Genomic DNA, 17982 nt, shown 5'->3' on the forward strand with positions numbered 1-17982 from the left:
GGAGGAATTTATTGCATTTCTGGTATCAGGGAATGTAAATCTCGATGGTGCCAAGAGGATTGATCTATTGCGAAGGGGACGAGAAAACTAAGCAGAAGAACACCAAAGATCCTAAGAAGAATGTATGAATATGTGTGAGAGTTTATGGATATGTAGTAGGGTTCTGTTTTTTAGGGACAATCCTTTGTTAGTAAGGTGTGCTCTCTTGGCTGAATGCAGAGACACCTGGCTGTATCTGTATACTTTATTTTTTTCTCCTAATTGTTTTTTTATTAAATTTTTAAATTCTATAAAAATTATGTGAACCTCATTTTTCACAGATGGCAGGATCGGGTTTAGTGTGGGACATTCTGCAGCTCCCCCTCCAAAGCATCATTCCCTGGCTCGCCCCAGTGCAGAAACCCTGGATCCAGATCCTGGATCTTTCCCCCAGCCTAGAACCTCTCCCTGGAGCGAGGGTGAGCTGAAAGCTCCTTCCCCCAGCAAACATCAGCGACCTGGAAATGCCCTGGTTCTTTCCAGTCTCCACAATTCCCTCCCTCCTCTCACACAGAGGCCAGGCTGCAGCAGCCTTCATCCTCCCCTCATCCTCCTCCATTTCCCACAGCATTCCCTGCTGCCTTGGCTGCATGCTCCCATCTCACTTACACAACCTGCTCATTTTATAACTGACCGAAATACGAGACTCCATTTCTGTAAAAAAAATCTGGCATTTATTTAAATCTTGTTCCCTTCTGGAATATGCACCCCAGATATGTGCTGAAGAGAAAAAAAAAAAGAGAGGAAAAGAGCTGGAAGGGGGGGTGTTTGGATCAGAGGTATTTGGAACACATCATCAGCTCAGGCTTTCCACAGCCTGACTGAACACCAGCAGAAATTAGACAGCAGAAAATCTGTGTTGGTTCAGTTCTTTTCAGAAGCTGGGCTTGTGTGTGTGTGAAAATCCAGCGTGCCAGAAAAGCAGCAAGGCAGGGTGGCTCCTGTGGGTAGCTGCCACCATTTATTGGTGGAAAGGATCCAGGATTCCTCACAAGTGCTATTTTAAAACTGCACATCATCAAAACTGGGGGGGTTTAAATGTACCTAAAACTTGCTGAGGGAGAAAGGCATCAGAACTACAGGTCCAAGTGGAAAAGTACAGACCTACACCAGCACAAGGGACACCAACAGCTTCTCTCAACCCTTCTTTCTTGCAGGAGCCTTTTTTGAAACCACATGGGCCCCCTGGGTGGGCACCCCTGCTCTCCCAGAGGCATCTGTGTCCCTGGAATGACCAGTGAAGGCTACAGAAGGACCTTGGATGGAATTAGCTCATTCCAGCTGGGAAAAGGGGAAAAAACAAGATTCAAAACCCTGTTCTACCACAGCTCAGCTTGCTGCAGGAGCTGCTGCTGCATGGGGACAGGCGAGACCAGCAGACCCCAGTGCCACCCGGGACCTGTCACACCCCCAGCACTGCACAAAGCCACCTGTTTTCAGCCCTGCTCCTCTTTCCAGCCCCTCATTGTGCTTCAGATTTTAAATCAATCTCCTCTTTGTCTCTCAGGGCTCTCAAAGACACTTTCAGTGTACAGTTTACACCCTCAGCACTGCGTGTTTTTTGGATTTGGGTTAGTTTGAGTGAGTCAGTGAGCTCAGGGTCCCTGTACAGTGCTGCTGCTCAGGCTGAAGGACACAGCATCACCCCCACAGAACAGCAGGGAGAGAAGGCACAGCCAGGATGCAAAGAAACAAAGGGAAAAAAACAACTCACTTGGATCAAAAGCTGCAATGTACACCTTCCACACCTCTGGACATCATCACCTACATTCTACACCCCAGATGTGATCTGTGAATCATCTACTGCATTCAGCCCCTCATATTCAACAGTCTCATGTTCTCCTGGCCACTTTCTGCATGGAGCACCCACCAGTTCTTTTTTCCTCTCTTTCAGAGCCAGCCCAGCATTGAAAGCCCAGGTAGTGCCTGCCCAAAGCCCCCCAGGCACAGGGAGAAGCCACCCTGCCACGGGAAAAGCTTCAGCACGAGTCCTTTATGTACAAATGACAGGCCAGAAGGGACAGGCCACAGAGGGGCAGCACAAAGCTCCAATGGAAACACGAGGGGACACAGCAAGGTTGATTTACAGCGTTTATACCCCCCTGAGCACACCCCAGCCCCTGCCCAGGAGCCAGCTCAGTTGTCCACCTCATCCTCATCGTTTTGTTCTTCCTCTTCCATCCTTTCATCATCGTCATCATTGTCCTCCTCTCGGCTCTTATCTTGCTCCTCCGAGTCTGCCTTCTTGTCTTTATCTTTCCTGGCCTCTTTCTTTCCTTTCTGCTCACGCCTGTAAACTGGAGGAGAGGGAACAGTGAGGGGAGGGTGCTGGCATGGACACGTCAGTGGCTGAGGTCCAACATCCACTTGCTCTCCCGGCTTTTGAGGGGAGCAGGGAACTCAGAGCACAACTCACCCTACGAGCTGAGCTGTGCTGAGCAGCTCCATAGGAAATCAGGTTAAATTTCAGCAGAAAAATGCTGAAAAGGACGCAGGAGGTCACATTTACAGGCAGCACCTACGGCTTTCCTTAGATAAACATAATAGGGGAGTGAGAGCAGATGAGACTTTCTCAATCCTCATCAGTTGTGCAATAATGTTATCCCAGTCCCGTTAAGGTGCACATTAGTTATTCCCCAGGCAAACTGCAGTGTAGGATGCTGGGCAAAGAGAAGAGAAACAAGACAGGCAATAAGTGTTGCTTGTCCAGCATTTGAGGAGAACAGGACTCGGTGCCTCTCAGTCCCTGCACACCCACGGTGCACAGTACCTTCCAGGGATTCCTTCAGAGGGGCCACGAATCTCTGGAACTCCATCTCCTCCATGGCAGAGAGCACGTCCCCAGCATTCAGGGTTTTCCTCTTCCCCTTCACAGCAAAGTTATTTGCACTAGGCAGAACCAAAAAGAGAGGTAATTTGGAACTGTTAGCATCATCAGCAACTTAGAAAAGCCATCCCCTAAACATTTAGGGTACTTTTTATCATTTACTAGAGGTTTGAGACATTTTTGTTTACACTGGCTGTCTGTGCTTTCCCACAGTGTTAATTTCTGCTTGCACAGACCTTTTCTACAAGCAGAAGGAGAAAGCCTGAACCTTGTCTGTGACAGTTCTACACACCCCTGGAAGAATCTGGCACTGGAGAAGTGACTGCCTGCAGAGAATATGCCAAGACACCCCAAAAATGTGACTGTGACCTCTGTGGCAGCTCTTGCCCTCATACAGCTTGGTGATGAAGAGCCTGAAAGTGAATCAAGTGCTCTTGCCTCTGCCAGGAAGGCTGTACAGCCACACTCTATGGTTAATGGCAGTTTGGGACCCCTCTTTTTGGGACATGGCTGTTTCCAGAGCCCAGCTACCTTCCTATGGGCTTCTCTGGGCAGTCCAAACCCACCTGGTGCAGCCTGGCAGCCTGGTTTATTTATATATTTATATTTATATGTTTATATTTATTTATATAAACAGACAATACAGAAACCAACACTGGGAAAACAGTCCTCAGGCCAGCCAGGATGAATTATCAATCAAGTGCCCCAGTGACTCCTGCACCAAGCACTTACCATGATGTTGCATACAGCACAAACACGCTCGCTGCTCGGGAGATCGCGCTCCGGGCTTCTTTGGAAATATTGACTCCATCAGGAAGCTGAAAAACAAATCCAACTTTTATCAGCAGCTGCTAAAAACGACTTAAACTCACATAATTCACGTGTCAGTTTGTTAAGGCACTCAGAACTGGGAACTGCTGTCTCCAGGTAACTCATCCTGTGACTACCCAGCTCCTGACATGCCTGCCCGGCCCAGATCCACTCAGCAGCACCTCACAGCTCCAGATCAAACGTACTAAATTAACCACTGGGGATTATTCTGGTTTTTTATATAGACATGAACTTGTGTGCTGAGGTTTTGGGGTTCTGACAGTGCCACTGTGGGAGCTGCGCTGGTGGAGCATCCCTTGGGGCACTGCTGCGAGTGCTGCAGCCGCGGCGGCCGGGGGAGCCGGCCCAGGGCAGAGCCCCGCGGGCCGGAACACAGCACCGGGACCGGGATCTCCCGGGGCCGGGCTCTCAAGAGGCCGGGACCTCCCGGGGCCGGGGTCTGCAGCTGCCCCGCTCCGCTGGGCCGCGGGGCCCGGCACCCACCGCCTCCTTGATGATGCGGGTGATGACGGCGTTGGGCAGGTTCAGGTCCTCCGGTCTCTCCGCCATCCTGGGCCTCCTGCAAGGCAAACGCGGCGTCAGGGGCGCGGGGACAGGGGGGGAATCCCCTCAGGACGCGGGGGATCCAGCGGGACAAGCGCGGATCCCCTCAGGACGCGGCGATCCCGGCCCGGCCGTACCCAGCCCGCGCTCCGCCCCCGCTCCCGGCGCGCACCGCGGCCCGGCCCAGCGGCGGGAAATGGCGGCTGAGGGAGCGCTGAGGGAGCGGGGCCGGCGGGGAAAGGAGGACAGGGAGGAGAGGCAGGGATAGGGGCAGGGGTAGCTATAGGTGTAGGTACAAGTGTAGGGACAAGTGTAGGTGTAGGGACAGGTGATGGGAGAGGGACAGGTTCAGGTGTAGGTGCAGGTTCAGGTGTAGGTGTAGGTAGGTATAGGTTCAGGTGCAGGTTCAGGTGTAGGTGCTGGTTCAGGTTCAGGTGTAGGTGTAGGTTCAGGTGTAGGTTCAGGTGTAGGTGCTGGTCCAGGTGTAGGTGGTTACACCGTGGTCACCGGGGTTTTGTAGGGGCTGGGAGCAGAGGCAGGGCACAGGGGCCGTGTGGGGATGGGAGCCATGGGGCAGAGCTGTGCCTGTGGAACGTTCGGATCCTCCCAAATCCTTGGGATCTACAAGACTCCCTCTTTTAACACTGTCTGACTGTTAATGCCACGCTGTTACTGTGGCATCAATGTATCCTCGGCCAGGAGTGCCTGTGGCTGACAGAGTTCTGTCCTCTGCACTGACACAGTTATAAAACTCTTTCACTTATGTATACATTTCTAGCAAATAAATTACCAAAACATTGGCTCTAAGTTACATAATTCTCTTCCTTACTTAGCATTCTATCTGCTCTTGGTTGTTAATTTCTCACTCTTCGCACTAATCTGGTCCATGTACTTTATTACTTTTATAATCTGTTTCCCAATCGGGGAATCTCCAACTTTCCAGGCCTAAATCTCCTCTGCATTTTCTGCTTACTCCAACACTCTTGAAGGGTCACAAATTTAAGATCCCAGATGTCCAATCTCCAACTCCCTTTGGCTTTGTTTATTGAAGCTTGGCAGGGTTACTTTTATCAAACTCGACGTTTTGGTTATTTAGTGATCAAAGTAATTTTAAGAGCCTATGAAGAAACTTAACTAGTGCCGGCTGAATGTGGGCACTGGTTGCAGTTAATTAAAACAATTAGTTAGGAAAGTTACATCATTTCCAACAGGAAATAACAACTGTTTTCCCCTACTCTGGTTTCTGGCCTCTTCCCTCGTTGCTGTGTGAGGACACGGGGTGTGTGAGTCCCTCCATCACTGCCCCACTGACCTCATACCTGGCCTAAACCCTGTAATTCCACCAGACTTTATCCCTGTTGCTAACCTGATCAAGTAATTAAGTAAGCTCAGAGTGCAAGAAAGCAGATTAATTAGGTGCAGTGTTGGGGTGATACTTGAAACTGTGAGCAGTGATTGACAGTGCAGCTCTTTTCCATGGGAAATGGGAATTTCGTGTTCTCAAGGGCGGTGTAGGGGGAGTTCTCAGGAACCTGTGAGCGCAGGTGAAGGCAGCTTGGTGGAGATATCACTGTGCACACACCAAATACACCAGGGCCTGTGTGAGCCCAGGGACTGCTCCACTTCCAGTGATTGGATTAATAAACTCCATCCTGCTGTACAAATCGTGTGTGAGTTTTGTTTTTATCTCCTTGCCGTGTGCTGTTAGCCCCGGGTGTCCCTGGGCAGGTGTGGCAGGGCTGAGGCTGCACTCACACCTGGCAAACTGAGCTGCTGAGACAGTGGCCACGGCAGACTCGGATCCTGGACAGCTCAGAGCTCTCGGAGCCCTCGGGAGCCGCTGCTGCTCAGTTTGCTTTCTGTTTGTTAGAGTGTGAGGTGTTTTTGTCCATGAACTGAGAACCAAGCCAGGTGTGGGTGTGGGACTGCCTGGGGAAGGGGTGGGATGGAGCAGAGCCAGGAATGGGGCTGCCCAAATTCAGGGATATGGCTCAAAGCTGCCCCATTCACCAGCAAAGCCTGGTCTGGGACCATCCAGGCTCTCCTCCTGGGTCCCTGGTGTGAATCTATTTTGGTTTTAATCACAGTGTCTGGAGGTTGGTACATGGAATCCCAGGAAGGGACATTAAAGCCCATCCTGTCACACCTCCTGCCACGGCAGGGACACCTTCCACCATCCCAGGTTGCTCCAAGTCCTGTCTAGCCTGACCTTGGACACTTCCAGGGATCCAGGGACAGCCATCCTGGCCTTATATCCTGTAGATCCAAAGCCTTTATATTAAATCAGCTTTCTAGTCTTGTTTCACACTGGGCCAGGCTGGATGGAGCTTGGAGCAGCCTGGGATAGTGGGAGCTGTCCCTGCCCATGGCAGGGGTGGAATTGATGATCTTTAAGGTCCCTTCCCTTATGTGATTCTGTTTGATGACTGCACTGATGTCAGGAGATGAACAATGTGAGTCTTAAACCCACAGTGAAAGTGGCCACTCCCTTAGCCTGCTTGTTTTTCACAAAATGTCACAAAAATATGGCATTTAGGGTTTGTCTGCAGACACTGTACTCCTCAGAACCCACAGGGAGTACAGAGGGGCTTGAATCTCACTTGACTTCTGTGAAAAAGACACTTCATTATCATCAGGGCCAAAGAAAGAAACACTGATACAAAAATTCAGACTATTCCAATGTGGAACAGTCATTGTGGGACACCTGTGTTGTTTCCAGCACTCTCAAAGCCCTGTTTTGACTTTTGCCATCCAGATCCTGTAAATAAGAGGCTGTTGATGCACTAGATAACTCTTCCACTCATAAAATCAGGGATGAGGTGTGCCAGGACGTGGTGCACAGGAGAGTTCTGAACTGCAAACCCTTCCCTCTGGGCACTCCCTGCCTCTGCTGGGAATGTTTTGGGGTTGCAGGATTAACTGTGAGGTCTTGAGCCTGAGAACTGTTCAGTGTGTTCCTATCCCCATGAGTCACTTCACACCTCTCCCCTCTCTTTGTGGCTGAGCAAATCCACCCGAGCTGCTGCTGCTGCTGCTGAGAGACAGCTCTGGGTGGCTCAAAACAGAGGAAAAACAAACAGCAAGGGACACAGCAGGAGGCAGGGACACAGGGACTCATCCCAAACTGGAGTAGACGAAGGCAGGGACACAAGGACTCATCCCAAACTGGAGTGGATGAAGGCAGGGACACAAGGACTCATCCCAAACTGGAGTGGATGAAGGCAGGGACACAAGGACTCATCCCAAACTGGAGTGGATGAAGGCAGGGACACAAGGACTCATCCCAAACTGGTGTTTGATGAAAGCAGGGACACAGGGACTCATCCCAAACTGGTGTTGGATGGTTTGCACTTACCACTTTAAATTTCCTTGGGAGACTGTCCATGACTGCTGTTTTTTAAATATTTTTCCTTTTGGCTGTGGAAGAAGAATGAATGTGAAACACTTGGCAGTATCCTTTTTAAAAGGAAATAAGCTTTTACTTGGTCATTATAATCTCTAAATTTTTAAGTGCATTGGGCCTCTAATTTAACTTGGAGCTGGTGCCTGGAATTATTCCATTTTTCCTTCCCCCAAGGCCAGGCCAGGAGCCTCGTCCCCAGAGGATGGAGCTGTCCCATGGAGGTGTCACTCACACAATTCTTTTCCTACCTCAGGCTCTCTAAGTTTAGCTCATCTCTGATGAAGGCCTCCGAGTGCAGCACTTCCAAAATATCTTCCTGGCATTCTTTTTTTAACCATAAACTAATTCAGCAGTTTTAACTGTCAGAAAAAAGCCAGCCTAAAACTCTGCTGATTGAGTGGGCTTTCCTATGTGACCTGAGACAGAGACTTGGACAAATGCTGTGTACTGGGTCAGGAGCTATTTTCAGCTGCTGGACCGACTATTGCATTAACTGTAACTTTGTTATTCCCTTTGGAAAGTGCTTTGGGAAGGAAAGCTGTCGGGTAACCTCTGCCTTACCTCTGGTGGTGCTCGTTCGGCTTTGTGCCACCATGAATCTTGCTCCTGTTTGTGCCAGAGCTGAGCTCTGCAGCAGGGTCAGACATCCTCTCCCCTGGACAGATGAGCCTGGTGCTCTGTAACAACACTGGGAGAGTGAGGGGAATGCCTTCCTGATTACAGGTAATGGGATCATGCTTAAACAATACGGGCAGTAATCGGGCTGTGCTCGGCTAATTGATCCAGAATACCAATTAATCCACAGAAGTGGCTCAAAGGTGCCCCAGAAAGGCTGGGCTAATGGTGCCAGTACACAAATGGGATCCAACTCCTCCTGTGTCTACCAAATGTACATTAAAGTTCACCCCATGGGAGGGGAAAGTCCTTGAATTGAAAATGGTTTGGGGCTGGGCAGATATTTTGGAAAATGTCTTGTGCCTGCTGTGTTGTGTTCTGCCCTGGGCATCACCTTCTGACATGAAACAGGAGCTTTGTCTGACCCAATGGGTCTGCTTTTATTTTCTTCAATATTCTTAAATATACTTCTCTCGTGGGGACAGCAGCTTCACTCTAAACCAGCTTAACTGAACACAAAAATATTGGGGAACCTTGGTTTACTTTGTCCAGCCTGGGAATGGGGCCTCACCAGAGGACAAAGGAGGTCTCTGTCAAGTAAAAAGGAAATCTACCCCTTTCTGTTGTGCTCCAGGACAAAGCACAATGGCTTTAAACTGAAGGAGGATACATTTAGTTAGATTTGGGGCAGGAATTGTTCCCTGGCAGGGTGGGCAGGCCCTGGCACAGGGTGCCCAGAGCAGCTGGGGCTGCCCCTGGATCCCTGGCAGTGCCCAAGGCCAGGCTGGACAGGGCTGGGATCACTCTGGGACAGTGGGAGGTGTCCCTGCCATGGCTGGGGTGGGATGGGATGGGCTTTAAGGTCCTTTCCAGCCCAAACCAGTCTAAAATTTCTGGCATTTGATCTCTGTCTCTCCCCATCACATGCCCTGGTCAAATCCATGTGGGTGCCAAATGCCAGAAATATTTGATTTTCTGTGAAATTAGTGAGCTAACCTGGCTCACCAGGGAGCAGAGCCTGTGGGAGGTACCTGAGAGGAGAGCTCAGCAATTTCCTGCAGCTCCAGACTGAGCACTGCAGTTCAGCTCAGGTGACAGGCAATAACTTCCTAAGCTCTTTTAACTTCATTACTTTGATCCATTTGACCATTCTAAGGCCAAAAGCATAATTCCCAAGAGACCTTTTGCTATATTGAAACTGATCTCTTTTATGAGAACAGTCACTAAAGACCCAGCTTGGCTATTACATTGTTTTTATTGCATTAAAATAAATCAACAATGGATTAATACTCAGCATTTGTCAAAATGCTGCAGCAGGACTGGATGCTCAGATCAGACATCCTCTAAGAGACCTGGAATGTCTCATGGTGCTGTTCTTCTGTGTCATTGAGGGTTCAGAGTGCAGAAGAATGGTGCTGTGAGCTGATGTGCTGCTGTAATTCACTGGGCTTTTAATCAGGTTAAGGCTGTAAGAGAGGTGTGTCTTAAACACCCGGCCTGGCAAAGTCTCACTGCCCTAAGGAGATGCAAAACCAAGGACAAAGCCTTGAGCAGCTGTTTGGGTACTGTTTCTATGTGCTCAAACTGCTGTTATCCTGCAGGATAGGCATAGCAAAAGTAAAAAAGACAAAAAAAATTTAAAAAAAAGAAGAAAAAAATAGTTTATGATGTCCCATTAGTGCTTTGGGGTCAGCATCTCCGCTCAGCCTGCTCAGAGGCAATCAGACTGTGCTGTGTGCCTTTCCTGAGGAGAGAATTGTGGAATCCCAGACTGGTTTGGAGTGGAAGAGACCTTATATCCCACCCAGAGCCACCCCAGCCATGGGCAGGGACACCTCCCACTGTCCCAGACTGCTCCAGCCCTGTCCAGCCCAGCCTTGGACACTGCCAAGGATGGAGAATCCACAACACACGGATAACCCAGGGTACTCTGATGGCCACTGTTCTCTAATTGCTGTTTCCTCCCTGTGAAGGGTGACAGGGGAGGCTCTGCCAGCCCTAAAGGAGATGTTCTGTACAGGATGTTTCTGGAGGGATCACAAAGCAGGATCCCTCTCCTGGATTAACCCTGAATGTCTCCCTAAACAGCCCCAGGACAGTTTCTGCAGGTTTAGAGTGTTCAAGGCAGGTGAAAATCTGAAGTGAAATAAAAGAAGAACTTCTCACTCTCCCACCTTTTCCCTGCTGCTCTCCTCCTGGAGAGGAGCTGGTTTATGGAGCAGCTCTTACCCAAAGCATGCTGCCTTAGCTTCAGCCACGGTTTAGCAATGGCCAAGGCACAAGATGAGCTGTTTCCAGCCAGCTTGGCCCTGCTGAAAGATGGGCACAGGAACAAGTGGCTGTGCACAGAGACTGTTCTGTGCTCTGCAGCCCCGGTGAGCCAGCCAGGGGCTGTGCCAGCTCCTGCTCACGTGGGGTTTGTCACTGCCTGCCCTAGAAATCCTCTGTGCTTCCAGCCACGGGCATCCTGAGCTCTTACAGCCCAGCAATCGCTGCAGGCTGCTCCCTTTGCATGTTCAGACCTTGCATTTGGTGGGGAAGGGGCAGAGAGGGAGGTTTAGGAAAGAGATCAGCCACAGAAGTTTGTTACCCAAAATGAGGAAAATGCCAAGCACATCAAGCTCTGCACAGGGGCAGAGACACAGCCCTTGTGAGGCTCTGGGTGCTGCCAAGACTGCGATATTTCGGCAGTGCTGAGCTGAGTGCTGTGCTGGGTTCTGTGCTGTGCTGGGAGGACACTGTGGATGGGCACGGATGGTTCTGTGCAGTGTGCAGGAGCAGCCCATGGGGTTGGGTCAGTGCTGCTTTAACACACTGTCCTCTCCCAGCTGGAAGGGGCAATTTTCCAGGGATGTGGAGTCCTGAGTGCACCTGCCTGGAAAGGAGAAGGCAAGGGAGCTGCAGGGTGGCAAAGGCAGCAGCAGAGACCACGCTGGGGATGTTGCTGCTGCTCTGGCTCAGATTTGGGCTCCAACAGGAGCTCTGGGATGTGAGCAGAGGAGGGGTGGTGTACCTAAAATACCCTGCCAGGAGGAGAAACCTTTCTTGTGCCTCAAGTCGGAAAAGGATTTGCTAATGTGCCAGTCTGCCTCTTTGTTGGGCTCCTAATTGGAGTTTTCTGCTGCAGAGGGTGTTGGGGACAGCAGCACCTCAGCTGGGCCCTGGGGAAGAGGGGCTGCAGCATTCCCACTGCTGCAAAGTGCTGTGGTTTGTGTCTGCCCTATATGGCAGGCTGTGCTAATCCCAGAAATCTGCCCTCAGGATTGCTCCGAAATAGCCCAAACCCTCCTTCCTGCAATCCTCTTACCATCTGGGAAGAGAGATAATTTCTCCCAGCCTGATTTAGTTAGTTTAGTTCCAAAGGCAGCCTCAACCTTGTGGATTTTCTGTGTGCATATGTTACCCTTTTGCCTGGAATAACTGTCTAAGCACGTGTTTGGATTTGAATATCCGACCAAAGGCAGACCCTAGTGCTGGCAGACTGAAATTTGTGATGGAGAACGGTGTTAAATTTTAAAAGAAAGTCATTAACTCCCAGGCCAACCAGCTGAATGGGCAGTTTGCTGGAGACTCCAACAAAACTGCGGGTTAAGGTCAGTCCTGGGGCTGGAATGTGAGGAGGGAAGTTAGAAAGAGTTGATTCTGTGCTGTTGGGAGCCAGGACAGAACAGGGCTGTTGCAGGACCATCATCTCTTCCCAGCTTACAATTTAATTTGTACCTTCCCAGACTGGATCTGTGCTCCCTTGGGACATTTATATACCGGTTTGGATCTGGGTTTCCCCCTCCCTCTGCAGTGGTGCCACAATCAGAGGCTCGTGGCAGCTGGGTCACAGGCTGGACGTTGCTGGAGAGGATCCTGTCCCTGCGTGGGAGCCATGGAGCAGCAGCTGGGAGAGCCGGGGCTCACGCGTGAGTGCTCCGCTGGCTCCCCCCGGCTTTGCAGCACTGTTCGTTCCCCTGGGGGAGGATGGGTGGATGGATGATGGCTCTGTGGGTCGTGGGAGCCAGATCCTGGTGGCTGGAGGAGATGGGGGTCTGTACCTCCCCCGTGCCTCTTGTGGGGGGCTGGAGATGCCCAGCTCCGCGCGGGATCATGTTTGATCTCAGGGATCTCTGTGCTGCAGGATGGAGTGGGCTTGAACCTCCTGGGTTTGTGTGTTAGGAGTGATTTCTGCAGCCAGCCAGCCTCAAACCCTCTGGGAGACCGGTGGGGGGAATTTCATGGCCTGGGCGAACCACAGAGACTCTTTACTATAATTTATTTATTATTATTCTGAAAGCCCTGTCCCCCAGGACTCTTTCACCCAAAGCTGTGAGACTGCCTGCTTTAGCTGGAGAGACACAGCATTTATTACCGTCCTGTTTGCCTCTTAAAAGCCTTTTGCAATGAAGGCATGGAGAGAGGAGGCTTTGTGTGAGCCTGGGGAGCTCCTGGGAGACAGGGGGGAGTGTAAACACCTCTGTGTGCTGGGAGAGCTGCTGGGAGGAGCCACACAAATCATGGTGCTGGGGTGCTGTGCTGTGCTGGGGACCAGGACACGGCAAGGCTGGGCAGGTACCACCTCTGCTCCCATTCCAGAGGTTCAGGATACCTGGGATTGTGGAGGGAATTGTTCGCTGTTTGCTCAGAGGGCTGCTTGGTGTTGTCTGTCCTGTGGGCTGAGCTGAGCCAATCCCAGATTGGTTTGGTTTTTCCCAGGGGCAAATAAAGCTTTAATTTTGTTGGGTGGCAGATGGAGATCGCTGGGAATGTCAGCAAATGGATTCAGCTGAACAAATGAAGGCGAGTTTTTGATTATTCTGAAAGTGCTTTAGAAGTGACCCTGGATCCCTGAGCAGTGATCCTGTGTGCTGGTTCCTGCTTGTCCAGGACAGCTTTGGCATCATTTTCCTGTGTCTGTGGGGCTCTGGCATCAGCAGAGCTGCTGGGGCACGTGGCCAGGGACAGAGGGGGACCGTGGCAGGGCTGTTCCTCAACCCTCCTGTCCAGGAGGTGACAGCAGCAGTGGCTGTGACCCCAGGGCCTCTCCATCTGCGTTATAAACACATCCATGAGAGAGGGAGCTTGAGCCATTGTGAGGTTTCTCTGCAGACCCCAGGGCTGGGATGATGAATCACCCCCAGACCCTCCCTGTGGGCAGGATGAGAGAGTATCTTGGAATATTCTTCAACAAAATTGAATCAGGCATGGAACTGGATGGCCTTTAAGTTCTCTTCCAACCCAGACCATTCTGTGATTCTAAACCTTTCATGAACACCCAGTTCAGGGCAGCATCTCCAGGGTCCTGACAGCTGCTTACAGATTAAGAAAGCCCTGACAGGACTGGTCATCTCTTTTAAATAAAGTGTGCTGAGCAGAGTCTCACTTGGTGTGTGGGGTGGGAAGGGCCACGGCTGCAGCTGGGGCTCCTGCCAGGGGTGAGTCCCTCTGAACCAGGGTCTGTCTCCTGCTGTGACACCCAGTCGGGTCAATTGCCATCGTTCCTCTCTCTGTGCTGACAGGGAGGGGCAAGGTGGGGCCAAACCCCCGTGGCAGGTGAAACAGGGGGTCCAGCAGAGCCTGTGGTGTCCCCGGTGTCCCTCTCTCATCTCCTGTTTTCCCTGGCAGGGACAGGGCAGCGTGCCCCGGTGCTGGAGGACCTGCCAGCAGTGACCAGGGGGTCACACCGGGCTGGACAACCGGGGGGCCGGGGGCGAGCCCCGGGGTGCAGGAGGAGGATCAGCCGTGCCCGGGTGAAAGGGAAAGGTGAGCCGGGGGTGCGGGAGGGGCTCGGGGGCTGCGGGGCTCAGCCCTGGCCAGGGCAGTGTGGAGGGGCCACCAGGGGCAGGGGTGTGGGGTGTGTGTCCAGCAGATCTTGTTCTTTATCATCCCCGAGAGTTCTGGGACAGCCCAGCCTTTGGAGAGGGGTTTTAACTCCCCAAAAACCTTCTCCATCATTCCTCCACAGCCTGCGGAGCTGCTGCTCAGCTCTGGTGCCTCCCGGTGAGGACCCCTCTGGGGTCCGCGGGGTGGGCAGGGCACTGTCCCCATGGCACTGTCCCCACCCTGGCACTGTCCCCATGGCACTGTCCCCACGGCACTGTCCCCATGGCACTGTCCCCACCATGGCACTGTCCCCATGGCACTGTCCCCATGGCACTGTCCCCACCATGGCACTGTCCCCATGGCACTGTCCCCACCATGGCACTGTCCCCACCATGGCACTGTCCCCATGGCACTGTCCCCATGGCACTGTCCCCACCATGGCACTGTCCCCACCATGGCACTGTCCCCATGGCACTGTCCCCACCATGGCACTGTCCCCATGGCACTGTCCCCGCCCTCCCCGTGGCCGCAGGTGCGGTTCCCGGGGCCGATGGGAGCCGCTCCATTCAAACTGCGGCGGTTGTTCGGTGTCCCATGGAAACCCCGCTCCCTGCGGCTGGACAGGCTCCAATTACCGCAGGACTAATTGATGCCATGGATGCCGGCACTGTGCGCAGGGTCTCGCTCTGTTCCCGTCGGGCCGGTCCCCTCCCGGGAGCTCCCTTCTGCCTCCGCACGTTCGGTAAGCCCGGGGACCCGGCCCGGCCCGGCTGCCGTGGGGAGCGCCTGGAGAGCTGAGCCTGGAAGGAATCGGGGCCGGGCAGCAGATCCGGGAAGGAATCGGGGCAGGGCAGCAGCTCCTGGAAGGAATCAGAACCAGGCAGCAGCTCCTGGAAGGAATCAGAACCAGGCAGCAGCTCCTGGAAGGAATCAGAACCAGGCAGCAGCTCCTGGAAGGAATCAGAACCGGGCAGCAGCTCCTGGAAGGAATCAGAACCGGGCAGCAGCTCCTGGAAGGAATCAGAACCGGGCAGCAGCTCCTGGAAGGAATCAGAACCAGGCAGCAGCTCCTGCCGCAGAGCGCCCTGAGCCCCGGCTCAGCCATGGGGTGGGAATCGCTCTCCAGGTGCCCCATGCCCGGCTCCTTCTGCCCCCGGGATGGACACGAGCTGGGGCAGGGCTGTGCCCCCGCTAGGGCAGAACCCAGATTTCCTTTTTGTTCCCTGGGGATCTTTCTGTGGCTGCCTCAGGTGGGCAGCACGGGTTTTGAGGGGCTCTGCGGGTTTGGATGAGAGCCCCGGGTGAATTTGGATGTCTGGTGGGTGTCCTGGCCGCTGGTGGTGTGTGATGGCTGGGCAGCAGTGAGATGTTAACCCAGGAGCTGCATGTGGGTTCTCTCTCTACCCTTCTGCATTTATTTTAATTTCTTTTAACCTTTTTTAACAGAGAGAATGTGGACAAGATGTGTCAGGGCCTCTCTGCTGGGCTTGTTTCCCTCAGTTCTTGTTGGGGATGTATCAGGAGAGAAATCCAGGGGAAAAGATTTCTCTGACCCTCTGCACTTGGATTGAGATGGGGAGGCAGCCCCTGGCATCTCCTAAGGCAGGACAGTCCCCAGACTGGCATCTCCTCAAATCACCCAGCACAAAGATTTCCCTTCTCCTTCCCCTCTCCCCTCATTCCCTGTCTCCTCATGCTTGGCTGCACCAGGGCAGTTTCCTCTCGTGCTGAAACATCTGCTGTGGCTGACAGCAGAGCAGGCAGTGGGTTTGCACAGCCTCAGAGATCTGCAGATAGCAGAGGGGTTCCCACCTTGTGCCCAAAGCCTGCAATGGGAGGATGAACCCGGGGGACAGCATTCTCTCTTTCAACCCAGTGCCAGAGCTGTCCTGACTCATCCCACCCTGCTCCTGTCTTTACTCTCTCACTTTGCACTGGTACAAATGCACACAGACACCATTTCCCCATTTCCACGTGCCCACACACACATCAGCTGCTCAGAGGTTGGACTTCTATTTATTTTTTTTTGAGTGAAAAATGTGTTCTCTGAATTGTTTCAGGTTAAACAATCCCATCAGATATCGCCTCCCAGGCAAGCCCGAGCCCTTGGGCGTGTCTTTGGCAAAATGAGATGTTGGGTTTTAACTTGCAAGGTGTTTATATGTCTGTACATTATGTTTACTCGCCTGTAAATGATGTTTACTCACTTGTTTGTGGTGTTTTGTAAACTGGGGAAGAAGTGAAAATGGGATCTTTTGCTTTGGACTAAGGGGAGCATTGAAGCAGTGATGGTTTCAGCCCTTGGATTCTCCTGGGGTGTTGGGAAATGTTTTGTTTTGGGTTGATCCAGAACAGTTACATGATGAGAGACCCTTCATTGCCATCAAAATGTGCACATCCCATTGAGGCTGGCAGGCTCAGATCCCAGGGAACCTTTTGGGAGGACATTCAGAGGGGAGGCAGCTCACCCTGCACCCCTTAACCATCACACCCAGCCCCTGACAAACACCACGGGCTGAGCCTCCACGTCAGTCTGAGCCTTGTGGGGGGATTTTTGGGCTGATGCAGAGCTGCCAGTGCATGGAAAAGTGAGGGAATGGGTGTGAGCAGGCTGGCAGAGCGCTGGTGCTGCCCTGGATCCCATGGGCACACCTTGGCTCTGCCAAGCTCTCCCTCCTGCACAGGGGCTGGGAGCCGGGGGGTTTCCAGTGCTGATCTCCAGCCTGAGTCTCTGTGAGCTGGGATGGCTCTCCTCAGCTCCCTGCCTGCCTGGGAAGGCAGGATGTGTCTGGCCTTGCAGCTCTGGGATGGGTGAGTCCCTCAGCCTGTCCTCTCCTGTCCTCTCCTGTCCCCAGGCCAGCTGAAGCTGTCCATCGAGGTGCGGGGCCGGACGCTGGTGCTGCACGGTGAGTGTGTCCCTGGGGCACCCCAAACTCTGGGCTGCTGGGGGAGACAGCACCTCTCTGCTCTCCCTTGAATCCCTTCAGAGCTTCGTGGCTGCTGTTGGGAACAGCTCTGGTTAAGAGACCAAACTGAAATTTCCAGGGACCTTCATTTCAGGGTGAACACTGTGTTTGCACCCCTGTGTAGAATTTACCTGGGACTGCCCTGGCAGTGCCCTGGCACTGCCCTGTCTCATCCCTGGCACATCCCTTGTCCCTGCAGCGTCAGGATGTGGCTGCTGCTCTTTAACTGGATGATACATTTGTCTGCAGGGAAGGGAAAGCGAGGCTGGGGGAAGTCAGGCACAGGGAATGCAATTTACCATGAGGATGCTGAACTGCATCCTCAGCCTCCCCCCCAGCCTGTATTTATAGCACGGGTGTGTTAAAGGGAAAGTACAGCCAACCCTTGGCCCTGTCTGAGGGTGCCCAGTGGGTTCTGCCCCACCAGGAGGGATCACCCTGTGGGGCAGAGCTGTGTGGGGGTAGGAGGATGCCTTCCCTGATGTTTTGGGATGTGACCACTTCGTTTCCTTTCCAGTCATGGAAGCAAAAGGTCTGATGGGAACAGAGTGCCGTGCGTGTGACTCCTATGTGAAGGTGGGTTCTCCTAGGGCTTTGCTCAGGGAGCTTTGTGCTTTTATGGGGAGAATTTTGTGGTTGGCTCCTCCAAGCTTGCTCTGCGCTGTTTGTCCCTTCCCCTTTTTTCTCCATCCTGCTCTGGAAGAGCATCCCCAGCACGCAGGGAGCTGAACAGCTCACGGGTTTTGTTGGCAGCGCCTGCAGGAAGTGGAAAAGGGGAGGACAGGACCCTGCTGAGGTCTGTGTCAACCTTTCATTGCCAGAACCTGGCAGAGGGTGCCCAAAGCCTGCTGGGGATGTTTGCTGGTGGCTCTGCTGCTGGGATGTGCACAGTGCAGGGAGCAGCTCCCCGCAGAGGGGTGAGACTCAGACCCCAGCTCCTCGATTCTTCT

At 52.8% G+C, this 17982-nt stretch overlaps 2 protein-coding genes across 2 annotated transcripts in view; one reads left to right on the forward strand and one right to left on the reverse strand.

Annotated features, from left to right (window-relative positions):
- Positions 1–595: 595 nt before the first annotated feature.
- POLE3 (DNA polymerase epsilon 3, accessory subunit) lies at positions 596–4415 on the reverse strand. The gene is made up of 5 exons (XM_005527158.3): positions 4378–4415; positions 4181–4256; positions 3599–3684; positions 2810–2928; positions 596–2336 (listed from the first exon to the last, which is right to left on the reverse strand). The coding sequence occupies exons 2-5, from the start codon at positions 4244–4246 to the stop codon at positions 2176–2178; spliced, it is 432 nt and encodes a 143-aa protein (XP_005527215.1). The 5' UTR covers positions 4247–4256; positions 4378–4415; the 3' UTR covers positions 596–2175.
- A 10305-nt stretch (positions 4416–14720) lies between these two features.
- RGS3 (regulator of G protein signaling 3) overlaps positions 14721–17982 on the forward strand; it is a 59344-nt gene continuing 56082 nt past the window's right edge. The window contains exons 1-3 of the mRNA XM_014256353.2: positions 14721–14808; positions 16922–16972; positions 17550–17608. Coding sequence (XP_014111828.1) covers positions 14721–14808; positions 16922–16972; positions 17550–17608 — 198 coding nt within the window. The remainder of the gene's footprint in view (positions 14809–16921; positions 16973–17549; positions 17609–17982) is intronic.

This window comes from Pseudopodoces humilis, chromosome 22 (assembly GCF_049639895.1).
Source record: "Pseudopodoces humilis isolate 2021_Gansu_Grassland_sample_001 chromosome 22, ASM4963989v1, whole genome shotgun sequence".
NCBI classification, from domain to species: Eukaryota; Metazoa; Chordata; class Aves; order Passeriformes; family Paridae; genus Pseudopodoces; species Pseudopodoces humilis.